The sequence below is a fragment of the Harpegnathos saltator genome, unplaced genomic scaffold (genome assembly GCF_003227715.2).
Source record: "Harpegnathos saltator strain DR-91 unplaced genomic scaffold, Hsal_v8.6 scaffold19, whole genome shotgun sequence".
NCBI classification, from domain to species: domain Eukaryota; kingdom Metazoa; phylum Arthropoda; class Insecta; order Hymenoptera; family Formicidae; genus Harpegnathos; species Harpegnathos saltator.
Window position 1 is genome coordinate 539,056 of NW_020229972.1, and position 27,371 is coordinate 566,426.

At 42.1% G+C, this 27,371-nt stretch overlaps 2 protein-coding genes across 3 annotated transcripts; one reads left to right on the top strand and one right to left on the bottom strand.

Annotated features, from left to right (window-relative positions):
• Nucleotides 1-6,121: 6,121 nt before the first annotated feature.
• LOC112588327 (uncharacterized) lies at nucleotides 6,122-8,225 on the top strand. 2 transcript variants are annotated; one of them, XM_025297848.1, is made up of 5 exons: nucleotides 6,122-6,477; nucleotides 6,590-6,746; nucleotides 6,924-7,042; nucleotides 7,286-7,666; nucleotides 7,997-8,225. In XM_025297848.1, exons 1-5 carry the CDS (start codon nucleotides 6,297-6,299, stop codon nucleotides 8,218-8,220), a joined length of 1,062 nt encoding a protein of 353 aa, XP_025153633.1. In that variant the 5' UTR covers nucleotides 6,122-6,296; the 3' UTR covers nucleotides 8,221-8,225. The 2 variants fall into 2 exon arrangements, with proteins under 2 accessions (XP_025153633.1, XP_025153634.1); XM_025297849.1 differs by lacking the exon at nucleotides 7,286-7,666.
• LOC112588328 (protein ALP1-like) lies at nucleotides 7,482-9,618 on the bottom strand. Its single transcript, XM_025297850.1, has 3 exons — nucleotides 9,447-9,618; nucleotides 8,264-9,215; nucleotides 7,482-7,639 (listed from the first exon to the last, which is right to left on the bottom strand). The coding sequence occupies exon 2, from the start codon at nucleotides 9,045-9,047 to the stop codon at nucleotides 8,265-8,267; it is 783 nt and encodes a 260-aa protein (XP_025153635.1). The 5' UTR covers nucleotides 9,048-9,215; nucleotides 9,447-9,618; the 3' UTR covers nucleotides 7,482-7,639; nucleotide 8,264.
• Nucleotides 9,619-27,371: the final 17,753 nt, after the last annotated feature.

A 27,371-nucleotide genomic window follows, 5' to 3' on the forward strand; every position in this document is an offset into this window, starting at 1 on the left:
CGCGCCGTGCCTGGCCTTTGCCTTGCCTTGTCTTCTGCCTGGCCAGTTTTGGTAGCAAGTAGTGCTACGCGTTAGTGCATCGTGTACTGGTGATTACCGACGCGCTTTCTAGGCTTTCTAGGGCGATCGGTCTTTCGTTTCAGATTCGAACCACTGCTCTATATACTCTGCTGAGTTGAAGGTGGCGCCGATACACCCTGCTGGGTTGATGAGGCTAATGGTTCGAATCTCGTTTTGTGATCTCGGGCTCACGGCGTTGCCCATCTTAGGAGCGTCTCGACCGTCTCCTCGGAGCTTCGAGCTCCCTTTGTAACGGTCGCGCCTCCAGGCTCGGTTGTTTCAGGTTGATCCGGCCCTGTGGCTTGGATCGCGGTTTGCGAGCCGACCACAGGAAAGATTTTCAGGTGAAGGTGTGTGTGTGGTGTGTGTATGTGTCAATAAGCGAAGACAAAATAAGTATAACACAATAAGTCTTTATTTGCCCGTCACGACCGCGTGCCGTGACGCGACGTCCCAATGTTTGGGTGTTAGATGATTGCGTGAATCGTTTCCGCGGACGCTACGAGCCCCGCGGGGTCACCGTGGTAGGTGAGCGATTTGCTTGGAGCTTATTTCGGTAATTATTTCGGACGGCGCTTGACCCGCAATGAGGGTCGAGCCACCGATTAGTGACCGCGCGGTGTGTGTTTCCGTTGTGGTTTAAAGCGCTAGCTTGGGTGATTCGGCACGCGACTTGACGACGGGTCGAAAAAACGGTATAAGAACGCGTCGCGACACGTCGCGCTCGCTTTTGTCCTCGGCCGCAGCGTTGATCGCCCCGGGGGTCGAGGGGTGCGGGCGATGGGAGTATTCCTTGTGTGCTGGACCGACGCGTCAACTCACAGCTGATCAGCTCTTGCCTTCCTGGTGTCCTATTTGATGAAATTAAGAAAGAGATATCGTGAGATCGTTCCGGTGAACACACCGGAGCGACGGCAAACTCGCCGTTCGATCCTTGTATCGCAAAGACGGCACAAAATAAGATCGTTCCGGTGAACACACCGGAGCGACGGCAAACTCGCCGTCCGATCCTTATATCGCGAAGACGGCACGAAATATCGCAAAGACGGCACAAAATAAGATCGTTCCGGTGAACACACCGGAGCGACGGCGAACTCGCCGTCCGATCCTTTATATCGCAAAGACGGCACGAGATATCGCAAAGACGGCACAAAATAAGATCGTTCCGGTGAACACACCGGAGCGACGGCAAACTCGCCGTCCGATCCTTTATATCGCAAAGACGGCACGAGATATCGCAAAGACGGCACAAAATAAGATCGTTCCGGTGAACACACCGGAGCGACGGCACGCCGGTCGAACACACCGGGAGCGACGGCAAACTCGCCGTCCGATCCTTTATATCGCAAAGACGGCACAAAATAAGATCGTTCCGGTGAACACACCGGGGCGACGGCAAACTCGCCGTCCGATCTTTATAGCGCAAAGAACAGGTATTATTAATCACCGTCGTAGACGGCCTGGTAACTAACTTACGAATTTCGGCAGAAGCTTCTCGGTTGATCCTCTCTCGGAAAGAACTAGCCGCGGAGACGGAACTCTGGAGACTTCCCTCTCGTCAAAATCTGCCGGGGTTATATACCCGAGATTTTGGGGCTTCGGTTTTCTTCGCCCTTAATCGGAGTTAATTCCGCTTTTTAATCGGAATTAATCGTGATTATGCGGCGTTTGCCGAATAACTTCGGCGGTGCCGCTAGCTCGGTTCGGCGGCCGATCGTGCCCGAGCGTCGTTGCCGGGTAGTCGGGCATATTCGGCCGAGCGCGACGTTTCGGCGCGGTGTCAGCGCGGGTCGGGGGGTGTGCGCTCAGCTGACTGTCGCGTGCTGCTAGGCGGCAGTCAGCGTAACGGCACAAAGATTTTTGTCTCGTTACACCTTGTTGCCCAAGTGTCCGTAGGGGGCCTTGGCGATTTTGGAGCGGCTCGGTCGCAGTCCTAGAGCGTTCGCGCTCCTTCGTCCAAGTGTCCGTTGGGAACTTGGCTTTCTCGCAGGAGCGACTCGGTCGTCCTGCGAGCCGGAGCTCTCGGAGCTCCATTCCCACGCGTCCTCGGGATCGTGGCTGGCTATTGGCCGTTACGTCCGGAAGGGCAGGCCATCCGAAACGACGGAGGTCGTTTCGTTGCACGTCCTTGGCGTGCTTCGGGTGCCGCGTACCGTTGACGTCACAGACGTGTGTCCTGCGGGACTTGCGTAAGCGACGTTCTTTCGCTTGTACATAGTTGCGTCGTTCTCCTGCGTTGTTCCACTTGCGTTTTACTACATTACTTCCGCGACACTCTATTGCACCATACTGCGTTCGTTGCGTTTTACTTCGGCGTCTCTCCATCATTGCGTGCGTGTCCTCTCTCTCTCTCTTAATCGCTTCGCCGCCGTCCCTGAGCGCGGTGCGTCGGCGCGCGACGTTGGGTGTTCAGCAAGGTCCGTGGTCGCCTTACGGGGCCCCGGCCTTCGATCAGGACGACCGGTCGGTCGTCGAGCGGACTCGAGCGAACCTGAACGCAGGCGGACGTCGCTCTGCGATCCCTTATTTCCAGCCAGCTCTCCGGAGCTATCATATGTTCGGTCTTGTTCCGAACAGTAATAAAAAGTAGGGGGTGCTATCTAAAAAAATTGAGGTAACCTTCACGTGACCTTCAAATGACTCTTCAAGGTCAAATCAATGGTACCATCTTATGGCCCCCTCGAAACCATACAAAACGTGTCTGAACCATTTTTCTCTAAAATCAAAAATAAGAGAGATATTTGGGGTGGACGCTTAAAATGGGATACCCTGTATATTTTATAGATATGATTTACGGTTTTTTTGCAATTTAAATCATTAATAATATACTTAACAAGCACTAATATATTTAAGAAACGCAGTATTATTATTTATTAATGTTTTCTGTTTCATTTTTATGCTTACAGAATAAAAAAAACCATATAGCAGGGATCGAACCTTAGCCCTCAGCTCGGTAGTCCGTTACCTTCGCTGCTGCGCTACACCGCTTCGTTGAATACCCTTCTTACTAACTCGTACACTTTGGTGGCTCTTTTCTTTAGACCATTTTTTCTCGAAAACAAAGAGATGTTACGTCGTATTACCATGAGTTATTAGTAGTCAAGTACTATTAACTCCGTAAGTTTCGTTCCAAACCGTTTCCCGGTCGATGCGTCCTCCCCTTGTCAGACGTCTATAGGACGCGATAGGCGTGACAGACGCCAAATTTTACGCGGTTATAAAAAATATACAAGATATCGCTAAATGGAAGAGGACTTTTTTGTTCCTCTCGCTTAGCTCTACGCCCCTATGGAGACGGTGTATTATAATGGGACACTCTGTATATACAGGAGTAATTAGCTGCCAACCTGAATTGTGAAGATAAATTGGGTTAAGACAAACATAAAAGTCCCATACCGTTTTGCGAGATTTGCATTATGCAAAATACAGATTTTTATGCTGGCAATGAATATTAGAAGGTAGCTAGTGTATAACATGTGTAGTGTGATCAGCTGATTGCTGCGGGTACTCCGCGTTAGCGCCCACGTCTGACGGTGAGTTACGCCGCACCTGTCTACCTCCCGTACCCGACCTGCAATAGGTCTACTATTTTTGTTAATAATTTAAAATCTGAGCTTTTGCCAAAATTTTGCAAGAGGAAAAGTTGTTTTAGAATTTTATCAGGATTTTGTACTTTTAATAATGGTAGGTTGTTTTGAATCACCCTGTATACGTCTTGCCAAACGTGGAACGTGTCGGCACTCATCTTAACAACCGTTATTACGGTTGTTGTAGTTGTCAGCAAGGGTAACTTTCTGTAGAGCGATCAAGCGGTTCGGTCGAATTACGTTAAGAGTTTTCTCTGAATAACTGTTTTCGTTCGCAAACCTTGTACAAAGCTTTGTTTATATTAAAGAGTTGTCTTGTTATTTGTTCACGGGAGTGTTGTTTACTATTTACGCGGGTGATCCTGAGTGAGAAGAAAATGACGCTTGGACGTAACATTTTGGGGGCTCGTCCGGGATGAATTCCGATGATGCGTCAACGGCAACTGTGTCAGGAGTACAATTAAGGAAGAGGCCTTGTGTAATGACGCCGGAGCAGTCAAGTGAAGCGGAAATGTTACGGGCCATACGTGAGAAGCTGAGCTCATTACGCGAGGAAAGGCAGCGGCAACAGGTACGAGAAGCTGAATTCCAGTCTCAGCTTCTTCAGCGGGACGAAGCGCTGAAGCGTTTAGAGGAACGTTTGATCCAGCTAAGTTCTTCTAATAATATTTCTCCGAATGTAGTTAGTCATCCGGTAGGGAGTACGCAATTAGATCTCGAGTTTAAATTAAGAACGGATATTTATGACGGAAACGTTCCTCTTCGTGAATTTATGGCGCAGTTTGATTTTATTGCGCATTCAAATGGTTGGAGCGATTCGGCCAAGACCGTGGCTCTTGTTTCGTGTCTTCGAGGAAAGGCACGCTCAATTCTTGACGGGAACATGGAAATCGGAGCGATTTCGTTTTCGGAGATTAAGGCGAAATTAGAATTACTTTTTGGTGAGGGATTCTCGGCTCAGTCATAATATTTACAGTTCACTAATCGAAAACAAAAATTCAATGAGGATTACGCGTCTCTGGGAAATGAGATTGAACGGTTGGCACGTTTAGCGTATGCGGAGTGTGATTTTGCGGTGCGTGATAAAATAGCATGCGCGCAATTTATTTCTGCCTTGTCGGACGGTTTTGTTAAACAAACGTTACAGTTAGAAGGAGTAAATTCATTAATATCGGCCATTGAGAGAAGTATAGCAATTAAAACTATCCAGAGAAATAGTTTCGAAAGGGGGTACCGGAATAACTTTAAGAACGTCAATAATTTTACAAGGGAAAATAAATATTTCGATAGAGAAAAGAATAAGCAGAAAAAGGGTTTCGAAGGAATCTGTGGGGAACAGCAAGGGAATTTGTGGGATAATCGTGGTAAGCGACTTAGTGGGAAAGAGTGCTGGCAATGTAGAGCAAGTGGGCATTTTCGGTCAGAGTGTCCTTCATTGGGTTATAAGGAGAAGGGAAACTTGGCTGGGTCAAGCTGAGCGGGGGGAGCTTGACTATTAGTAAACGTACCCCCATCAAAAGACTGAACAAAAATAAATATAATTTTTCTTTTAGGAATGGTAGAGTTGTTGGGAATGAAAGTTCTTTTTGTTATAAGGGTTTAGTGGATGGAGAGGTGTGTAATTTTAAAATTGATACAGGTTCCGATATTTCTTTACTTAGTGGAAAATTGGTAAAAACTTATAGACAGTGTTTTCCAGTTAGTAATTATTTTCTAAGATATCCGACTGGGGAAGAGGTAATGGTGCATTATAAAGTGCTTGTAAGGGTAGATATAGGTAGGCATAAAATAGAATTTTCTTTCCTTGTAGCTGACATCTCTGACGATTGTATTTTAGGTGTCGACTTTTTAAAGAAAATTCAATTAGAAAAAATTTTTGAAAAAGAATTTACTAGTAGGATTCGGCCGGAAAGGGAGATGTTTATTTGTTCTCGTGTAATTTCGGAGAATAAGGTTCCGGTTCTTCTGCAGGAGTTTTTTGAAAATAGTTCGGAGGGATTGGATGTTCCGCAGAAGGAGATCTTTGCCTCCTTCTTGGGTGATTTTCAAGACGTTTTTGCAGAAGACATTTCTGCTGGGAATTGTAAAATTTTGGAGCATTCTATCGATGTTTCTGGAGCTAGGCCAATTAAGCAAACTCCTAGGCGAATTCCAATTCATATGCATCAAAAGGTAGAATCAATTATTGAGGACATGAAACGTCAGGGTATTATTGAAGAATCGCAAAGTTCTTGGGTTTCTCCTGCGATCATGGTTAGGAAGAGGGATGGTTCGCTTAGGTTTTGTGTGGATTATAGAAAATTGAATGCAATTACTATTAAAGACTGTTATCCTTTACCAAGGATGGGTGATATTCTTGATCAGCTTTCGGATAATTCTTGGTTCAGTACTCTAGACCTTAAAGCTAAGACTCCATGCATGCGGTGAGCTGCGGCAAATGCTGCGGTGACCAATCAGGAGGGAGGCGCAGGTCCGGTTGCGGCAAGCTCCGGCATGCCGCACCGCACTGCGTTGCGATTAAAATATTTTAATTTTTCCGCACTGTGCCGCACGTCATACGTGCGTCGGATGAATTTTAGAACGCAAAAACTAGTGAATTTACAACCATCCTTTTTGTAGGTTACGTTATATGTCATATGATACACAAACATGGATTTAATAAGTGAGGACTATTCATGTACGGAATATAGTACTGAGGGTATCAATGAGTTAATAATTCATTATGTAAGAAACCGCCCACAATTGTGGGATTTGAATGATAAATGCTACCGAGATAATGGTCTGAAAAAAAAATTGTGGTGTGAGGTTGCCCACGAACTTAATATGACTGGTATGTATTATTATTGTGTTATTATTTGAATTATTAGTATATATTATTTGAAAATGTGTATAAAAACAATGTATATGTATGGATTATATATGGTTTTATATAATTTAAATAGAGGAATTTGTGAAGAACCGTTGGAGAAATCTTCGAGATCGGTATATAAAGGAGAAAAAAAAGTCTGTAACAAAAAGTGGGCAAGCAGCTGTTCATTTTGTACCATGGTCATTTATGGAACATTTACATTTTTTATCCGATACAGTGGAACCTCGCAAGTAGGTGTTATACTTTCTTCAAATGTGAAGTTATAATAATTTTATTGTAGTTGATACAAAATTTATGATATTAATTTTCGTTTTTATTTCAATAACGAATGTAATTGTCAGTTTTTCATTTTCATAAACAGTATGCTCTCAAGTAAAGTAATAACTGTTTTATAATGTCTCAATTAGGACTATAACAAACTTCGAAAGTTTAGAACATCCCTTATCTAGAAGCGATACATCACCAACATCTTTGGAGACTTTTCAATCTGAAGAATATATGTACAACATACAAGAAGAGTTTCAAGGTAAGAGGAACAAAAGATAGTAGTGTAAATAACTCTATGCTAGGATGTTATATGAAAGTATTTGAAACTGTCCTACAGTTTTTGTCCTACAGTTCCCCTGTACCTGTATCAACAATATAACTGTTATATTGTTGAGTAGGAAATTTTCTTTATAAACAATTTTCTTTATAAAAGAAAATTGTTTTTAAGTAAAACATATTTTAATAAACATTTCATTACATTCTTTTAAACATTATTTTACAGACAATATGTGGGATAACATAAGACAGACAGAACAAACAGATTTTTGTTCACCGCATTTATTAAATATGCCGTCTCGTCCTTCTAACAGTGCCTCTCCTCGTCCTAATAATACTTTGTCTCGTTCTAACAGTGCTTTGATTCGTCTTGATAGTGTCTCCCCTCATCCTAATAGCGCCTCCCTTCGTCCTAATAGCGCCTCCCCTCGTCCTAATAGCGCCTCCACTCGTCCTAATAGCGCCTCCCCTCGTCCTCATTATGCCTCCTCTCGTCCTAATAGTGCTTCTCCTCGTCCTGATAGTGTCTCGTCTCGTCCTCAGACTAGTCATCGAATGAGTAGTCATTCTCAAAATCAGCCTACAGCCAGCAAATGTGCAAAACGAAGTAAATTAATATTTTTATTAAATATATATTTCTTTATTTGTGCAAAATTGTACGGCATATTTAAATTACTTAATTAAGAATTAAACAGTTTGTTCAGTGCGTGTACATACATGCACTGTATAAATAAGATATTCAAGTAAATCAGTTGTAAAGTACACACACTGAACAAACTGTTTAATTCTTAATTAAGTAATTTAAATTTAATTTATTATATATATAGTTGATTAATGTGTTAAATTTACTATAAAATAATAATGATTTTATACGACATAATTGCAAAAATTTGATAAAATATATATTTATATTATTAATGTTTATTTTCTTTTTCAGCAAAAAGACAATTGTCTGAAACGGGTATAGATGCGGTTGATGAAGCAATTTTAAATTTAGTGGGAAAACAAAATTCGGCAGATACTATGAATTCAGACGATCTTTTTTATTTATCTATATCTCGGGATTCACAGCAACTAAACGTAAACGCAAAATTACGCTTAAAGACACTTGTATTACAAGTACTTTCTCAAGTTATAACAGAGGAACAAAATAAAAATTAATCGATTGCACTTTTATATTAATTATGTGTTTCAATCAATTTACCTTATGCCTGTTGCATGTATGCTTCTCGTTGAAAGTTTGGTAGCTTATTCCATTGCCAAGGTACATAACCTTCCTTCATAAAATAATCTGCGTACGTATTTCGTATTATCTTGGCATCATTTGCTGAGTTTCTTCTTATATTTGGTGCTAAATCTCTAAGTGCACCAGATGGTGCTTCGTTTCGCCATTGACCAGGTTCTACATTTCCAAAGCGATCTTCTTCATCTATAAATCCTACTGGAATATATTTTCTCTGACCAGGTAAAACTTTCAGATCTGAATCTCGAAGCCAATTGTGCAGTGCCACACAACTTTTAACTATATTATCTACAGTTGAAGGTGACGCTACAATTGGTCGTCGAAATATTCTCCACCTGGCTGTCATTACTCCAAATGTATTTTCAACTACACGCCTTGCTGTACTCAAGCGGTAATTGAAAATAACTTGTTTTGCACTCAAGTTAATACCAGGGTATGGTCGTAACAAATTATTCAATAATGGGAATGCTGCATCACCAACGAATACAGCAGGAAGGCAAATATTTGTACCTGGTAAGGCTTTAGGTACAGGTAATGGCAGTGTATTTGTCTCAATGCATCTTCCAAAAGCCAGATTTTGAAAAATACCTCCATCACTTTCTCTACCAGCAGAACCAATGCTTACATATGTAAAGCGAAGATTAGCATCAGCAACTCCCATTAAGACTGTGCTGAAAGTGCCTAATTGTATGCCTATAATTGTAAAAAGCTGATCCTGTATTTTTAAAACATTGTATAGTAACATGTTTTCCGTCAATTGCTCCGACACAATTTGGAAAATTCCATTTATTTTCAAAATCCTCTGCAATTTTGGACCATGTTTCCACACTTGGCGGAGGAAGTACTTGAGGTTGCAGTACCTGCCAAAGTGCTTTCGTTGTTTCTACAATTATCCGTGGCACAGTAGATTTACCTACGCGGTAGAGGTAATGTAGACTTATCATACTATCTCCAGATGCAAGATATCGTAACGTTAATGACAAGCGCAGTCCTGGATGCAACGGTTCCCTTGTCACATATATTTTTGAAATAATAGGTTCTATCATCGTTAATAATTTATCAAATTGATGAGGTAACATGCGATGAAAATTGAAAAAACGTTCTGTGTCACGTCGAAGTTCAAGCACAAGATTATCGTAAGCACCTTGAAGATAACGTTGCTCTATCATAGGATGAACCCACCATCGAGCTGTTCTCCGAATGACTTGTTCTTGCCTTTTTAATCGTCGTTTTCTTCGCAGGTACAATAGCAAAACAAGCTTTTCATCGCGATTCATTCTTATTTTATTATTTATTTCGATTATATTTTATTTTGTTAATAATTTTTATGTTTTGTTTTGTTAATAATTTATTAATTCTATTTTGTTTTGTTATAATTTTTACATTGTTGTCACTCGAAGCGCTTTTATATACACAATACTATGGGCTGCGTTCCAAAACTCAACGAATAGAGTAACCATTGATTGACCAAACTGAAAGAATAATGATGTGACGCAACCTTTGCCGCGCATATGGAGTCGCTTTCCGCAGCCGTTTGCCGCAGCTCACCGCATGCATGGAGTCTTAGCTTAAGAGTGGTTATTGGCAAGTTGGGATTCATCCTTCAGATAGGGAAAAGACTACATTTTCGATTGGAAATGGTTTGTGGCAGTTTACAGTAATGCCATTCGTCTTTGTAATACACCGGCTACGTTTGAAAAATTAATGGAAAAGGTTCTTCAGGAGGTGCTTCATAAAATTTGTTTGGTTTATCTAGACGATGTTATTATTTTTGGCAAAACTTTTGAAGAAATGTTGCAAAACTTACGAGAGGTATTTATTTATTTGTTTAAGAAAGGTTAATTTGAAAATTAATCCTAAAAAGTGTTCTTTCTTTAGTAAAAAATTTAGGTATTTGGGTCACATTATTTCTGAGGAAAGGTTGACTACAGATCCTGAAAAGATTTCTGCGGTAAAAGACTGGCCGATTCCCCAGAGCAAAAAGCAAATTCGGAGTTTCTTGGAATTCTGTTCTTATTATCGGAAATTTATTAAGGGATTTTCAACATTAGCAAAGCCTCTTTATAAATTGATTGAAAGTAAGGTAAAATTTATTTGGCCAAAGTCAAGTCAGGAAGTTTTTGATGGTCTTAAGCAGGTTCTAATTTCTTCTCCGGTGCTCAGTTTCCCTTCTGAAACAGGAAAGTTTATTTTGGATATAGATGCTTCTAATCACGGGATAGGAGCAGTTTTGTCACAAAATCAAGATGGAGTTGAAAGGGTTATTGCATATTTTAGTCAGGTTTTAAATAAATCGGAACGAAATTATTGTGTGACCCGTCGGAAGTTATTAGCCATAGTTAATTCTATAAAATCTTTCCATCATTATTTATACGGTAGGAATTTTTTGGTTAGGACTGATCATAATTCTTTACATTGGTTGACTTCTTTTAAGGAATTGGAAGGACAACTAGCTCGATGGTTAGAGAGATTGCAGCAGTATGATTTCCGGATAGTGTATCTAAAGAGAATATCGCATCAAAACGTAGATAGGTTATCTAGACGGCCATGTTCTCGAGATGGCTGCAATTATTGTGATGAGGTGGAAGCTAGAAAGGAATCCAGTGAGGAAGGCTTAATAGCTCGAATAATTTTGCGGGAAGATGTTCTGGAGGAGTGACGTAAGGAACAAGTTGAAGATTCAGTGGTCTCTGTATTTTTGCGTGCTAAAGAAAAAGGAGAAATTCCACTTCGTGAGGACTTGGCCAGTCTTGAATCTTCGGCCAGGGTTTATTTTCCCTATTGGGATGCTCTTTTGGTAAAGGATGGGGTTCTTTAAAAGAGGTGGGAATCTCCAAATACTAAACCAAATACTAAACTCGTTATGGGTCAGATTATAGTTCCTCGAAGTTGGGTGGAACAAATTTTGAGAGCTGCTCACGACACGCCTACAGGAGGTCATTTCGGGATCAATAAAGCTCTGGATAAAATTCGTAAACGTTTTTATTGGGCTTCGTGTAAGCAAGATGTGGAAAATTGGTGTCGGAGCTATAATATTTGTAATGCAAGAAAGGGTCCCTCTGGGAAGAGTAAATCTCCGTTGCAAATTTACAATGTCAATGCTTCATTTGAAAGAATTCAGATGGACACTTTAGGTCCTCTTCCATATTCGTCTTCAGGGAATCGTTTTCTCCTGGTAATAGTGGACTGTTTTACGAAATGGGTCGAGGTTTTTCCGTTAAAAAATAGTAGAGCTAAGACGATGGCGGAAGTTTTTGTTTATGAAATAGTTTCTAGGCATGGCGTGCCATGCGAATTGCGTACTGATCAGGGAAGAAATTTCGAATCGAAAGTTTTTCAGGAAATTATTCGTTTGTTGGGAATTAAGAAGACTAGAACAACTGCCTTACACCCCCAGTCTGATGGTCAGGTTGAACGCCAGCATCAGACAATTTTGAATTATCTGTCAAAATTTGTGGCAGAAAATCAAAGGGACTGGGATAAATGGATTCCTTTGTGCATGTTAGCTTGTCGGTCGTCAAGGCATGAGGCTACAGGTTCTACTCCTGCGGAGTTGTATTTTGGTCGGTAACTTCGGCTTCCCATGGATTCATTGCAAGGAAATCCACCTGAGATTAGGGATAGTAACGCAAGGAAATGTTATACTTGGAAATTCAGAGAAAGTCTGGATGCGATCCATCGCAGTGCGAGAGAACACTTGAATCTAAAATATTTGCGAGTAAAGGATCGCTATGATCAGAAAGCTAAGCGGATTAATTTCAAAATAGGACAAAAGTTTGCTTATTTAATCTTCACAGAAGGAAGGGAAGGGCCCCGAAATTACAGAATAATTGGGAGGGGCCTTATGAGATTGTCAGGCAGCTTAGTGAGGTAGTTTTTGAAATTCGCAAATCGGCTAGGCATAGGCAAAAGGTTGTTCATTCAGATAGAATAGCTCCATTTTTGGAAAGATAAACTCTTAATTCTATTCTTTTTGCCAGGATGAAGTCTTGGTTGCTTCTGAAGTTTTGTTGTGGTGTTGACATTCGAAGAGGAAAATGGGATTGGAAATTAAGCTGAAAATTTCCAGTTTCCCGGAATATGCTTGTTAGTCGTTCAATGGAAGAAGATCGTCTCGCTCGCGGTTTATTTGGGCCCCGTGGTTTTTTCCGCGGGACTGAGGGCAAATGCCGAGACGGGGACGAAAAAAATCCTTTAAGGATGTTAGGGACCACGGGGAAGTTATACTCCCTCCCTTTTTGTCCGAAGACTTTGTCAATATTGGAAGAACGAAAGAAGAGACTCGGACGGCGTTGAAGGAGGGCTAGCAGTTCTTTGAAGGAAACCGGAACAGGAAGACTGGCCCAAAAGATCCTGGAGACTGATCATCTCCTAGAGGACGGGGATAGAGATGATGTTCTGAAGGCGAAGAATCAAGATCCTCAGAATCCTTGATTGAGATCAGGAATTCATGGAGTCCAGCAACCTGTAGCAGCAGTTCAGGGTAGGACAAGAGTCATGAAGATCTCTGGAGTCAAGGAAGAGGATGACATTGCCTAAGAGAATTGTCGGGACGACAATTTGAAGAGACGGGGGGCAGTGTTACGCTCCCGTATATACGTCTTGCCGAACGTGGAATGTGTCGGCGCTCATCTTAGCAACCGTTATTACGGTTGTTGTTGTTGTTGTTGTTGTTGACAGCAAGGGTAACTTTCTGTGAAGCGATCGAGCGATTCGGTCGAATTACGTTAAGAGTTTTCTCTGAATAATTGTTCTCGTTCGCAAACCTTGTACAAAGCTTCGTTTATATTAAAGAGTTCTTATTATTTGTTCACGGGAGTGTTGCTTACTATTTACGCGGGTGATCGTGAGTGAGAGGAAAATGACGCTTTGGCGTAACAATAGTAAGGGTTATAAAGGGAGGAGAAGGAGAGATGGGGGAGAGGTTGAGAGAAACGATAAGAGAATTAGGAATAGAGGCGGAGATGAAGGAGCTAAGAAAGACGAGAAAGGGCAAGGAGAGAAAAGTAGAGAGAGTGATAATAAGAGTGGAAAGGATGGAAGGGAAAAGGGAGATAATGAGAAGAAGGAAAGAGATAAAAGAAAAAGGAATAAAGGTGGAGGACGACCTAAGATGGAAAGAGAGGAAAATGAGATGGAATCTGGAAGAGATAGCAAGGGAAGAGAGGGGGAAAGGAAAAATGTACGGGTAAAATATGGAAGGATACAGATAGAAGGGAAATGGTGGAGATGGGATGAAGAAGAGGAAAAATTAGAGGACAGTGAAGGAGAAACAAGAGAGAACTATGAAAGAAGGAGGGCGTACTAGGTGGCGACGGGACGCCGTGCGTTCGGGACCTGCATCTTATTATATTTTCATCCCGAAGAGAGAAAAATATCGAGAACATGGTAGTCGCTAGCTAGACCGGGAATCGAACTCGGGTCTTTCGCTTGCCGGGCGATTGCTCTAAACCACTGAGCTACCTGATGCTCCACGCTCACGACATTCTCCTCTCCCTAAATAACGTTGAGATATGTCGTTCGGAAGCGACATCTCTAGTGCTATCCCGAGCGCATGGCGACTACAGAGAGAGGCATTGATACTTGTATCTAGTGGTACAAGCTGGTGGTCTCTCAAAGTCAATGGTTGCTATCCTATAAGATTTGCTGTCCATGTATGCCGGCCTCCACCGTTGACCCTCCTTTTTTCTTTTACGCAGGGGAAATTCTCGTGGATACCCCCGCCCCTTGGGGAGGGCAGGGGTTATGTCGGACTTCTATCGACTAAAACTCCTGTGGGGTGCCTACCGCTCGGACCGTGTTAGGGGGAGTCAGGGGAACTACGCCTGCATTCCCTCCCCGATACCCCGGCCCCCGGGCTCTCATGGAGCCCCACGCCTAAGTACCGCGTCCCTCCCAGACTGGGAGTCAAGGGCGCGGTGCCCCGGCCGGTTGTCCGGTCGGGTTGGCCTTTCGGTGCTAATTAGGAGAGAGAGGACACCCGCCCTCTCTCCTCGCCCCCGCTTTCCCTCTTCCTTACTGGGTGGGTAGAGGGCAGGGGTGCAAGCCCCAACCCTGCCATCACCGACGCCCGGGGTGGGCGAGAGGGCTTACCCCCTCTCCCGCCTACTCCTATTAGTACGTCGAAGGCTTGCCCGAGGCGGCCGAAGAGGCGGCCTTCTACTAGCCGGTGGCCTCTCCTCCTCGGTCGGCGCCACCTCGGGCCCGCTTCCCACCCCTGAGGAACGTCGCCCCCTCCGTCGCTCCCTGCGACGGACTCCTGGGCGGCGCTCCCGCTCGGCGGCCTCCTTGCGGGACATGACGTCCCGGCAAAAAGAGGCCGCCGCTCCCCAAACATCCTCGCTCCCGCACATTGCTTTGAGCAAGTGCGGGAGCGAGAGGGCCCCGTCTTGACACCCCACTGCCCGAGCGAGGACACGGCGTTGCGGAGCCCAAGCCTGGCACACGGCCAAGGTGTGCTCCGCCGTGTCCTGCAGCTCCGGGCAGTGGTGGACAGCTTGTGGTGGGCTCCCTTCCAATCCGGTGCAGGTATCGACCGAAGCACCCGTGCCCGGTCAGCACCTGCACCATATGGAAGGTGAGCCCGCGTCCCCGTCTGTCCGCCGTCTGTTCTGGCAAACAGAGGCGGACGGCCTCGGCCGTTCGGATCCCGAATCCTTTGGGGTCAGCCAATATGGCTGACCACCGTTCCAGGACTCGGGATCTGATCTGGGATTCCAAGGCCCTCAGGTCCCCGGCCGATGGACCTTCGCCCCCCTCGCGGAGCTCCTTCACCTTCCAATAGAGGGTGTGCCTTGATTCGGCAAGGAGCTCCACGGGGGGGGAGCCGGCCAGGGCCGTCGCCGCCTTATACGAGATGGTGCGGTACCCCCGAATCTCCCTCACGACCACCGACCGCATCGCCTGTTGCGGCCGGTGGCCATAAGGCGGGGCGCCCATATGGGCGCCCCGTAGAGAGCAATCGAGAGCATCACACCGATATAGAGGCGGCGAGCGTGCCATCCAGGGCCCCTCTGGGTCCTCATCAGGCCGGCCAATGCCAAGCCTGCTTTATAGACCTGGGGGGCCAGGCTCCTGAAATGGGCCTCGAAATTCCAGCGGCCGTCCAACGTCAGGCCCAGATACTCGTGTAGATCTTGTATAACGACGGCATCAATGTTATCCCTCTATATTCCGTGACCTTCTCTCCTTTTCCTTTCTTCCTTATCGGTATTATTATTCCTTCCTTCCAATCCTCCGGACACCTTCCCTCTCCTTCCCATACCCTTCTTCATACAGTGTTAACAGAAAGAGTGAGGGAGGAGGTGGAAGAGAAAAGACTACTGTCAGGGAGTCAAACAGGGTTCAGGAAGGGGATGGGATCAGTCGATCATATGTATGTATTGAACTACCTGATCAATAGGCAACTAGGAAAGAAAGGAGGGGAATTGACAGCAATGTTTGTGGATTTAAAGGCGGCGTTTGACTTACAAGGGACATTCGGCAACGCGGAAATTCAAAAAAATCTGAAACTCTGCATAATTGTAGAGCAAATATACCTAATAACAAAACAATTTTTCGTTGGTGCCCAAAAACGGTTTTAAGGGTGGAAACAACCCCTTGAACAAAGTTGATTTTTGTCTTTCTAAGCGAATATTATCGAAACTATTAAAGATATGAAAAAATGTTTTAGACAAAAGTTTTATGGTTTTAAAAGTACTTTATTATGCACTATTTAGATTTTTTAAAAATGTAAAATTGTGTATAAAATACCCTCCCTCCTTCTCTTTTTTCAAATTGTTAAAATCAATTGTCCAACCAAAATAAAGCTTATTTTATGACAAATTCAACCATATACAGGGTGGACCATTTTAACCTTTAATGGAGAATAACTCGACCGGTGAGCGAAATAATGAAAAAAGTTTCATACAAAAGTTGTTGGACAAGGAGGGGGACGTATGACCATATCCTTGAATTTGACCTTGACTTTGACCTTAGGGGTTATTTGAAGGTCAAATAACATTTTTTAAATAGAATTGCCTATTTTCGACCCCGGATTTGGAAAGAGCGGGAAATTTTAGAATAGGATATGGTATGATCGATAAGATCAAATGTCATGTTTTGAGGTCATTTCAAAGTCAAAAGGAACTTGTACGTGTATTCATGCGAAAATCGTATCTGTATACGGGGATTTCTAAATTATCTTCTACACTTAGCATTACCCAGAGACAACGACGTGGACGTGGTAGAATTCTGCCTCTTTCGGGGTGCTTGTTTAGAGTGAGTCCCCTTGCCTCTCACTATGCATACTTTGCTATTGTTAATCTAGCTATTCAAAAGGTTTTCGAAAGTTGCACCGTTAGCATTTATGCAATAATTGAGCCTTCTTTGGAAATGGGCCACTGTGCTGAGCAAGACATTTCGTGGAATCGCTTCACAAGCTCGTCTTATGCGATTTTCCATATCTTCTCTTGTTGTTGGTTCTTCTTTGAAAACAACTTCTTTCAAATAGCCCCAGAGATAAAAATCGAGTGACGTCAAATTAGGAGAACGAGGAGGCCATGCAATCGGACCCTCTCGACCAATCCATCGGTTCGGGTACCTTTCCTGTCCTGGTTCATCCTGTTGGAAGAACATCCTTCCCTGGTTTCCAAGTCTACGTTCTCCAACAAATGAGGCAATTGGTCTGTGAGCAAATCGAGATACGTATTTGCATTCACAGTACGTTCGAAAAAGAATGGACCGACCAAGTATCCATTAACAATCCCGCACCAGACCTTGAGGCTCCAGCGGTGTTGATTGTTAATGGATACTTGGTCAGTCCATTCTTTTTCGGACGTACTGTGAATGCAAATACGTACCTCGATTTGCTCACAGACCAATTGCCTCATTTGTTGGAGAACGTAGACTTGGAAAACAGGCGAAGGATGTTCTTCCAACAGGATGACACCCATGCACGATAGCAGAAGAGAGAAAGGTACCCGAACCGATGGATTGGTCGAGAGGGTCCGATTGCATGGCCTCCTAGTTCTCCTAATTTGACGTCACTCGATTTTTATCTCTGGGGCTATTTGAAAGAAGTTGTTTTCAAAGAAGAACCAACAACAAGAGAAGATATGGAAAATCGCATAAGACGAGCTTGTGAAGCGATTCCACGAAATGTCTTGCTCAGCACAGTGGCCCATTTCCAAAGAAGGCTCAATTATTGCATAAATGCTAACGGTGCAACTTTCGAAAACCTTTTGAATAGCTAGATTAACAATAGCAAAGTATGCATAGTGAGAGGCAAGGGGACTCACTCTAAACAAGCACCCCGAAAGAGGCAGAATTCTACCACGTCCACGTCGTTGTTTCTGGGTAATGCTAAGTGTAGAAGATAATTTAGAAATCCCCGTATACAGATACGATTTTCGCATGAATACACGTACAAGTTCCTTTTGACTTTGAAATGACCTCAAAACATGACATTTGATCTTATCGATCATACCATATCCTATTCTAAAATTTCCCGCTCTTTCCAAATCCGGGGTCGAAAATAGGCAATTCCATTTAAAAAATGTTATTTGACCTTCAAATAACCCCTAAGGTCAAAGTCAAGGTCAAATTCAAGGATATGGTCATACGTCCCCCACCTTGTCCAACAACTTTTGTATGAAACTTTTTTCACTATTTCGCTCACCGGTCGAGTTATTCTCCATTAAAGGTTAAAATGGTCCACCCTGTATAATAACATTATGTTTGGAAAAGGCAATATTGAAAAAAAAATTAAACATGCTCTTATATGTATGCTACGCGTACCAAACTTAAGGATTCGCTACTTGACGATGGCATTTCTTTCTCCCTCATAATTACTGACTGTAAAAGGTAAGGAAGGAATAAAAACAGGTAATCTAAGAAAAGAATAAAGTTGATGTTAAGAAGTAAGTTGAAGAAGAACAGCATGATAAGGAGGACGCAGAGAGAGTGTATATAACCTTAATATAGATAATCTTTTAAATTCAATTGTAAAGAACAAATAAGGAAATGAATGATATGAAGAAAAAAGGAGAACACACACAGATTTAATAATGAAAAATATAATTTATAAATTTATTCAGTGTACATTTGTGTGTATGTGTTTTGCTTCATTCAGTATATAGGTTTTATTAATTAAGTAGTCGATATAGATATTCGAGTGAAAGATATCTTATATTTTGGTATGGATTATAATATATACAAATTTTACAGGAATTGAGGACAGTAAAATATTATTTATTCTATATAATTATTACAATAATGATATTGCTCAAAGAAATGTTCAAAACAAAAATATTGCTTGCACCATGCACAACGTATAAAAGCCATTTTACCACAAATGCTACATTTTGGTATACGTTTTTCTTCTTTAAAATAACAATAATCGATTGGATTATGAAATTTTTTAGGCCGTGTTGATAAATAACCACTTTTATACCAGCTATATCTAAATAAATTTCGAAATCTTGGAGAAGACAGTTGATTGTGTGTTAAAGATTGCAATTTTATTATGTTATTACGTAAATGTAAATTTATGTCGTAATTATTTATAATAACACTATCAGAAAAGCTTCGAACAAAATTTTTCCAGATTCTGAAACCAAAAACATCTAATGGCTTTATAAAAGCAGTTGTTTTTTTTGGTATTGTTAGAATATTTACATGTTTGTCTTTTGGTACAAGTTCTTCCAATTGGTTCGGGCAATGTCCTGTCCATGAATCAAGCAGTAGTATACTTTTCTCTCCAGTGTTTGGTAGATACACTTCTTGGAACCAATTTTTGAAATGTTCAGTTGTCAATTTCCCTGATTTTGAAGCCGCAATGTAAATATTCACTGGTCTAAAAAGAGTTTGTTCTACTTGTGGTCCAAAAACACCAGTAGATTCTTTTAATACTATATACAAAGGCGAAAGGAGATGTCCATCTGCAGATATAATAGGCATAATGGTGTAGCTATGAGTCATAGCAGATAAAGATTGGATAGTAGCTCCAACTGTCTTCACTCCTACATTAGCTAATGTTCTTCCTGCATGTATTTCTAAATTAAAGCCACTTTCGTCCGCATTATAAGTTGATTCAGCACCGATTACATTAATATGTGGCTTTACTGTATTTACAAATTCCTCAGCGTTTTGACGTATAGTTAGATCAGTTAAATGAGAAGACCGCGTTTTAAATGCAGTTATTTTACGTGATGTAATACGATGTGCCTTTTTAAAATTCCATATCCACCAATTTCCTGCTTTAAATGAAGAAAATCCACTTGTTCCTTTGCTTCTAGTGCCCATTTTCGCAGATTTATATCATGAATAATAAGTCCTCTATTAACAGCTTCTTGGAATTTTATAAGAACATATTCAGCAATAACTACAAGTTTGTCTGTATTTGAACCCCCACGCATTACATGTTCTTGCCATCTGTGCAATTGTTGAATAGATTTTACCTAGAAGAAAACAAATCTCAATATTAAACAATTCGAATTCAAAAATAAAAGAAGTTATATACGAATTAAATGTTCACGAAACATCAAATTGTAAAACTTAAAATAAAAAACAACACGACTCTAACTATATAATTTACAGCTTTGGTCATAAGTATAAAGCATCTCTAACTCATTGTATTTTCCTAGAAATCAATGCATATACTCATAGTAAATATATAATCTCTTTACAATAAATATTATATTAATATTTTATAATATAATGTGTATATTATATTTATGTATATTATATTTATATTATAATTTATATTATATTAATATTATATTATATTACAATAAATATTGTAAAATAAATATTATTTTCCACATATTCTTATATTATATTTTTTTATTATATTATTTTTCCATATACTCGTATACTATATTATGTTCTCCATATATTCATATAGTATGTTTTTGTTACACAATTTAAATAAATTTTTTGGGATGCTTTATACTTATAGTCAAAGCTGTATGTACAATGACCGACAATGATGCGTTCCGCGAGAGGGGAAATAGAGTTCTCTCTGTCGCGGAACGAATCACTGCCGGTCACTGTACACCGTAAAAGCCTCAAGTATTTTACTATATATTATTCTTCTTATTTTTTAATTAAACTTTACTTTTCTAAAACGATGTTGTACAGAAGTAAGAGATAAATGTCCTTTCTTTCCACTCTTCCAAAATTCGATTGCCTTTTTCTTATAATTTAAGTTTACATTTCCACCTTCATCATCCACAGTGCAAACTTCATTTCCATAATTATCTTCTTCAGCATCAATATCGTACACATCTACAAATTGTACGTCATGCGGTTCTGATGGATCGTCAAAATCAAGTCCCCACTCATGTTCGATCGTAATATCGTGATGTATAGCACTCTTTATTAAATCAGTAATTGTATCATGGAGTTCCACCTCTTGATGATTAACAGGAGTTATTGCAATATTTGTGAAATGAAATGTCGCAATTAACAAATTAATAACATTAGCTGGATTTATTACTGACATTATGATACAAATCTTAAGGATATTTTAATTAAACATTTCTCACAGCAATAATAATATACGTACTGCTTCAATAACTGCTTCAATAACACTGAAATGTATTCCAAAATGGACAGCTTTTATATGCAAATGAATGAAGATAACATATGTCAATATAATGAACCTTGATTGCACTGTACTTGATAAAGAGTGCTATTTTGGTCGCACAGTCATAAAACTTGTGAGAAGTGTTTTGCATGTTGCCATGATGTACACACACGTGCGCACGTACAAAAACACACATACACACACACACATATTTATTTATATTTACGCGTGTCGTTTAAAATTAATGAAAAAGGTAGCCGCAATGTTGGCAAAATAAACGTCTATTACGTGAAATTTTATAATTTATAACATTTTTAAATATTAGTGACTGTATCCTTATCATGCTATTTTTCTCCTACTTACTTCTTAACATCAACTTTATTGCTTTTTTAGATTTTCTATTTTCTTCCTTCCTTATCTTTTACAGTTTGCAATTATGAGAAAGATTTGAGGAAGAAAGAAATGCCATCGTCAAGTAGCGAATCCTTAAGTTTGGTACGCGTAGCATACATATAAGAGCATGTTTAATTTTTTTTTCAATATTGCCTTTTCCAAACATAATGTTATTATATATGGTTGAATTTGTCATAAAATAAGCTTTATTTTGGTTGGACAATTGATTTTAACAATTTGAAAAAAGAGAAGGAGGGGGGTATTTTATACACAATTTTACATTTTTAAAAAATCTAAATATAGCATAATAAAGTACTTTTAAAACCATAAAACTTTTGTCTAAAACATTTTTTCATATCTTTAATAGTTTCGATAATATTCGCTTAGAAAGACAAAAATCAACTTTGTTCAAGGGGTTGTTTCCACCCTTAAAACCGTTTTTGGGCACCAACGAAAAATTGTTTTGTTATTAGGTATATTTGCTCTACAATTATGCAGAGTTTCAGATTTTTTTGAATTTCCGCGTTGCCGAATGTCCCTTGTTAGTAGATAGAAGTAAATTGATGGAAGCAATGAGGGAAAGAGGAGTGAGAGAGGGATTGGTGAGCAGGGTAGAGGAAGTAATGAGGGAAACAAAGAGCAAGGTGAGAATGGGGGGAGGTAGGAGAAGAGTTTTGGACAGCTAAGGGAGTTAGACAGGGATGTCCATTGAGTCCGATATTATTTAATATATTGATAGCAGACTTGGAGGAGGAGATGCAGAAGAGAAAATGGGGAATGGTCAAGGTAGGAGAAGAAAAAGTATATACACTGTCGTATGCAGACAACGTGGTGTTGATGGCAGAGGAAGAGGAAGAGATGAAGGTGGTAATAGCGAGGTTGGAGAGATACTTAGAAAGGAAAGGATTAGAACTGAATACAGAAAAAACATAGATGATGAGATTTAGAAAGGAAGTGGGAAGGAAAAAGAAGAGAGAATGGAGATGGAAAGGAAAAAAATTGGAAGAAATAAAAGAATGGAAATATCTAGGATATATAGTACAGAGCAATGGAGGACAAGAAGGGCATATAAGAGAAAGGAATAGAAAGGCGGCGGTGGCAATAAGAGTGGTATGGGGAATAGGGAAGGGGGTGTGGGGAAAAGACTGGAAGAGAAGACTATAGTTATATGATACGCTGGTATGGACGGTGATGGGATATGGAGCGGAGGTATGGGGGTGGAAGGAAAGGAAAGAATTGGAGGGGATACACGATAAGTATATAAGATGGACAATGGGGGCAGAGGGAAGAACGCCAGGGTACTTAGTAAGGGAGGAGACGGGGAGAGAGAAGATGAGGGGGAGAGCAAGAAAGAGAGCATGGAATTTCGAGAGGAAGCTGCAAGAGGGAGAAGGAGGAGAGGTGGCAAGGAAATGTTGGCAGGAAATGAAGGAGAGGTGGAAGTGGAAGAGGATATTAGGAAAGTGGGAACAGGGGAGAGAGGAGTTCATGAAGGAGAGAGAGATAGGGAAAGAAATATGGGAGACAATGGAATATGAGGAAGTGGAAAGAAAAGATAGAGAACTGCAATGGGAGGAGAGATGGAAAAGAATAAGGGAATCGAGATACAATAAATGGTACAAGTATGTGAAAGGAGAGGGGATACCGGAATATTTAGAGAAAGGATGGACAGAAGGGAGATGGAGGAGGGTATGGAGATTCAGGATAGGAAATGAAATAAGACAGAGAGAGAGAGAGAGTATTGGGAGAAGGAAGAGAAAAGGAAGTGTAGGGTATGCGAGAAGGAAGAGAAGACATGGGAGCACATATGGGAGGAATATATGAGGTGCGAAGGAGGGGAAGAAGTGGGTTGGGAAGAAATAGTGGAAAAAATGTTGGAAGAGGGAAGAGAGGGAGAGGAGTGGATGAAGAGGATAGAGAGGTGGAGGAAGGGGGAAGAGAACGACGAGGGTGAGGGAAGGGGGAGGAGGGGGGGAGAGAAAGGAAGTATCGGAAATGGAAGAACCAAAATAGTTTATAAGTAGAATTAAGTAGAGATAAGTAGTAAGTAAGATAGATATAAGTTAGAAATAAGTTATAAGTTAGAATTAAGTAGTATGTAAATGATAGTTAAGTTAAGTAGATAGGGGAGGGTGTGTGTGTGTGTGTGTGGCGGGACTAGGGGGAGAGAGACGCGGTTGTAGAGTGTAGGACGGCGATAGAGGGGGAAGAAGATAGGAAACGAATTGTAATTCCTGATGGAAAACAATAAAGAAATATTGGGTGAGTGCAAAAGTTCGTGCGGAGTTTCAATAGATGGAGTTATAAGCGTCGTAAAGTGTTGTCATTAATACTTCCATCTACATATTATATAACGTTGGAAAGGTGACGTATTCAGCTGTTATTAAAAAAAAATCATTTGTTTTCATACAAACTGCTTCGAGAAATATCACTTTAAAAATGAGTATCGATAAGGTGCATTTACGGCATGTTATGCTTTACGAGTTTCGGAAGGGAATAAACGTTGCCGCAGCCGTAAAAAACATTCAGGATGTTTATCAGGATGAAGCACCAGCTAAACGAACTGTGGAAAAATGGTTTGCTAAATTTCGGCGCGGAGAATTTAACCTTGAAGACGAACCACGCTCTGGTCGACCTTCTGACATTGATGACGATGTTTTGCGTACTTTAGTGCTCAATAATCCGCGAATTTCAACAGAAGTTGCTACAGCACTAAACGTTGACCGATCAACCGCTTTTCGGCGTTTAAAAAAGATGGGATTCGATTTGAAGCTCGATATATGGGTGCCCCATTTGCTGATCGAGAAGAACAAAATCAAGCGAATTTCTGCAGCCGTTTCTTTACTCGGGCGGCTCAATAACGAGTCGTTTTTGGATCGACTAGTGACGGGCGATGAGAAATGGGTCCTCTACAACAATGTTCAGCGCAAACGGACATGGAAACAATCAGGTGAGCATGGTGACGCAATGCCAAAGGCCAGTTTGCACCCGATGAAGGTGATGCTCTCTGTTTGGTGGGATTGCAAGGGCATAATCTATTTCGAGCTTCTCCCCGCTGGCGAAACGATTGATTCGGACAAGTACTGTCGCCAATTAACCAATCTGAATCGAGAAATAAAAGAGAAACGTCCGATTTTGTCAAATCGCAAGGGAGTCGTCTTTCATCACGACAACGCCAGACCACACGTTCCGAAAAAGACGCTGCGCAAACTGAAGAGCCTGAAATGGGATGTCTTAACGCATCCACCGTATTCTCCTGATATCGCACCATCTGACTATCACTTGTTCCGGTCATTGCAAAATTATTTAAATGGAAAAAACTTTGACTCTTTGGAGGCCTTAAAAAACGGCGTCTCTTCGTTCTTCGAATCTAAACCGCGCAGTTTTTATGATCGAGGCATCCGTATGCTGCCAGAACGTTGGGAAAAGATTATAGAAAACGATGGAGAATATATCATTGATTGAATAAAGATTTTTGTTTGCCTAATCACTGTGTGACTTTTACTCACAAACTCCGCACGAACTTTTGCACTCACCCAATACATACATACTAAAAAACTATACGAGATGTCGCTAAATGGAACAGGATTTTTTCGTTCCTCTCGCTTAGCTCTATGTTTCTATGGAGTTCTATGGAGTTGGGGTATTACAATTATGAGACACTCTATATAGACACACATACATGCACACATATACCATGTGTGTTACCGAGTTGTATGAAACTTGTATTGTTGTGAGTTGAAATTCTTTATCAGATGTCAACAAATGGAAATGGCGCCAATGACGCGGTTTGACGGTAACTACTTTAGGATTTGTGCCCTCTTCCTCTCTCGCCGATGCAAGTGGAGGGTAGGTTCCTAAATTAACCTAGGCGTGTTCTTCTTTGGTCCCTTTATTGCGCACGTGCCTGCCAGCTGCAGAGCACGTGAGTCACATGTACAACTTATGCGTCTTTACAATACAAAAAATAGTTATCTGCGCTCGCACGACATATGAGCCACAGCGGGACTCGTATGTATATGTGTGTGTGCCGAACGGAGCCGATGCTCCTGCCTGCCCGTTCTCGCACAATCGCGACCGCGTGCAGAAATCGCGGTGTCACACACGACAAAAAAAACAAATACTCAGGCTATGACTAGCGATCGTATTATGCGCTGACTCTGTGAGCGCTTCCAACGGTTACTGACTCGTTGGTTTTTTTCCCCGCACGAGTGACACTTGCGCGCGCTCTATAGCGCCGCACGGAAAACGGATGCGTGCGCTTTTGAGGAGCTCAAAGTCCCCACAGGTGCTCCCCCCTCAGTGCCTCTCTAGACAGAGAGGAACGAAACTTTCTTCTTTTTCGCGTACGTTTTGAGTTGGCGCGGATGAAGTGGACGGACGCGGATCACTCGTTTGCGGCTGTTCAGAGCTGTTGTTCTCTAGCACTATGAACGCGGGTTTTAACGACTCTGTTGATAAGGTTTTTTCCTCACCATTGATATCCACTAGGAATACGCGGTCTGTTATGCGCCTGATTATTCGGTGAGGACCCGAATACGGCGGATCGAGCGGCCGGCGAACAGAGTCAATGCGACGGAAGACATGCGAACAAGTGTGCAAATCTCGGAAAACGAACGGTTTCGCGTTCGTGTGATGAACTGTTGCCGTTGGACGGATCTTACGAATATATTCGCGGAATTTCTCTAAAAATATAAACGGATCAGCCGGTGGATCCTCATGAACAAAAAATTCACCCGGTAACCGTAGTGTTGTGCCGAAGAGAAGCTCTGCTGGAGACGCTTGCAGATCCTCCTTCACGCATGCTCTTAGGCCAAGAAGAACGGTTGGTAAGATGTCTGGCCACGGTGTTGGTGCATGGCATCTCAGCACTGCCTTCAGGGTGCGATGCCAGCGTTCGATGAGTCCGTTCGCTTGTGGATGATACGGCGTAGTGCGAATCCGAGTTGCACCAATTAGTCGCGCTAATGACTGGAAGAGTGCAGATTCAAATTGCGTTCCCTGATCTGTGGTGATCGTCAGTGGAGTCCCGAAGTTGCATATCCAGTGATTGAAGAGAGCGGATGTTACAGTGTCTGCTTCAATGTTCGGTAGTGGAAGTGCAACTGGCCATCTGGAAAAACGATCTATGATTGTGAGGCAATAGCGGTTACCTCGTACAGGCGATAGCTCTATCAGGTCCAAATGGATGTGATTGAATCGGTTGTCCGTTGCTTCGATATATTCAGGCCGTGGTTTGTTGTGTCTGCTGACTTTTGATCGCTGGCACGGTAAACACTCACGTGCCCAGCGAGAAACATCTTGGTTGATGCCTGGCCAGATGAATTTTTGTTTGATGCACTTCAACGTTGAGCGAGCGCTCAGATGAGCCGGACCATGGATGGCGTCGAATGCTTTGCGTCGAAGTGGTTGTGGTAGGTACGGTCGTACGATGCCCATCGAGACATCACACCAGATGTCTTCTTCTTCGATTCGAAGGTGGTTCAGCTCGAGCGACGTGGATCTTACGATGTCTGCGAGTTCTGGATCTGCTTCCTGCGCGTTTGCGATGATTTCTGCTGAGAGTGTGCTTGGCATCTCAATTGCGTTGATCCTGGAGAGCGTGTCTGCAACCACGTTGTTTTCGCCTTTCACATGGACTATGTCCGTGGTGAACTGCGAGATGTAGTCCAGTTGTCTTAGCTGGCGTGGCGAACTCTTTTCTGCCTTTCTGCTGAAAGCGTATGTTAGCGGTCGGTGGTCTGTCCGTACCTGGAATATTCTTCCTTCAAGTATGTGTCTGAAGAACTTGACGGCAGCGAACACAGCAAGAAGCTCTCGGTCATATGTGGAGTACTTCTGCTCGGTTGGAGAGAGTTTCTGTGAGAAGAATCCAAGTGGCTGCCAGTGTCCGTCTATCTGCTGTTCGAGTGACGCGCCTATAGCGGAGTCCGCAGCATCGGTCGTCAGTGTGAGAGGTGCATCTGGAGCGAGAAAGGCTGAGTATGTGGCAGCTGTCAATGCATCCTTGCATTTCTGGAACGCAGCCTCTGTCTCCATTGTCCAGGGAATCTCTCGCTTGTCCCTCTTCTTCGCCTCCTTCAGGTGTTTGGTTAGCGGAGCTTGCTG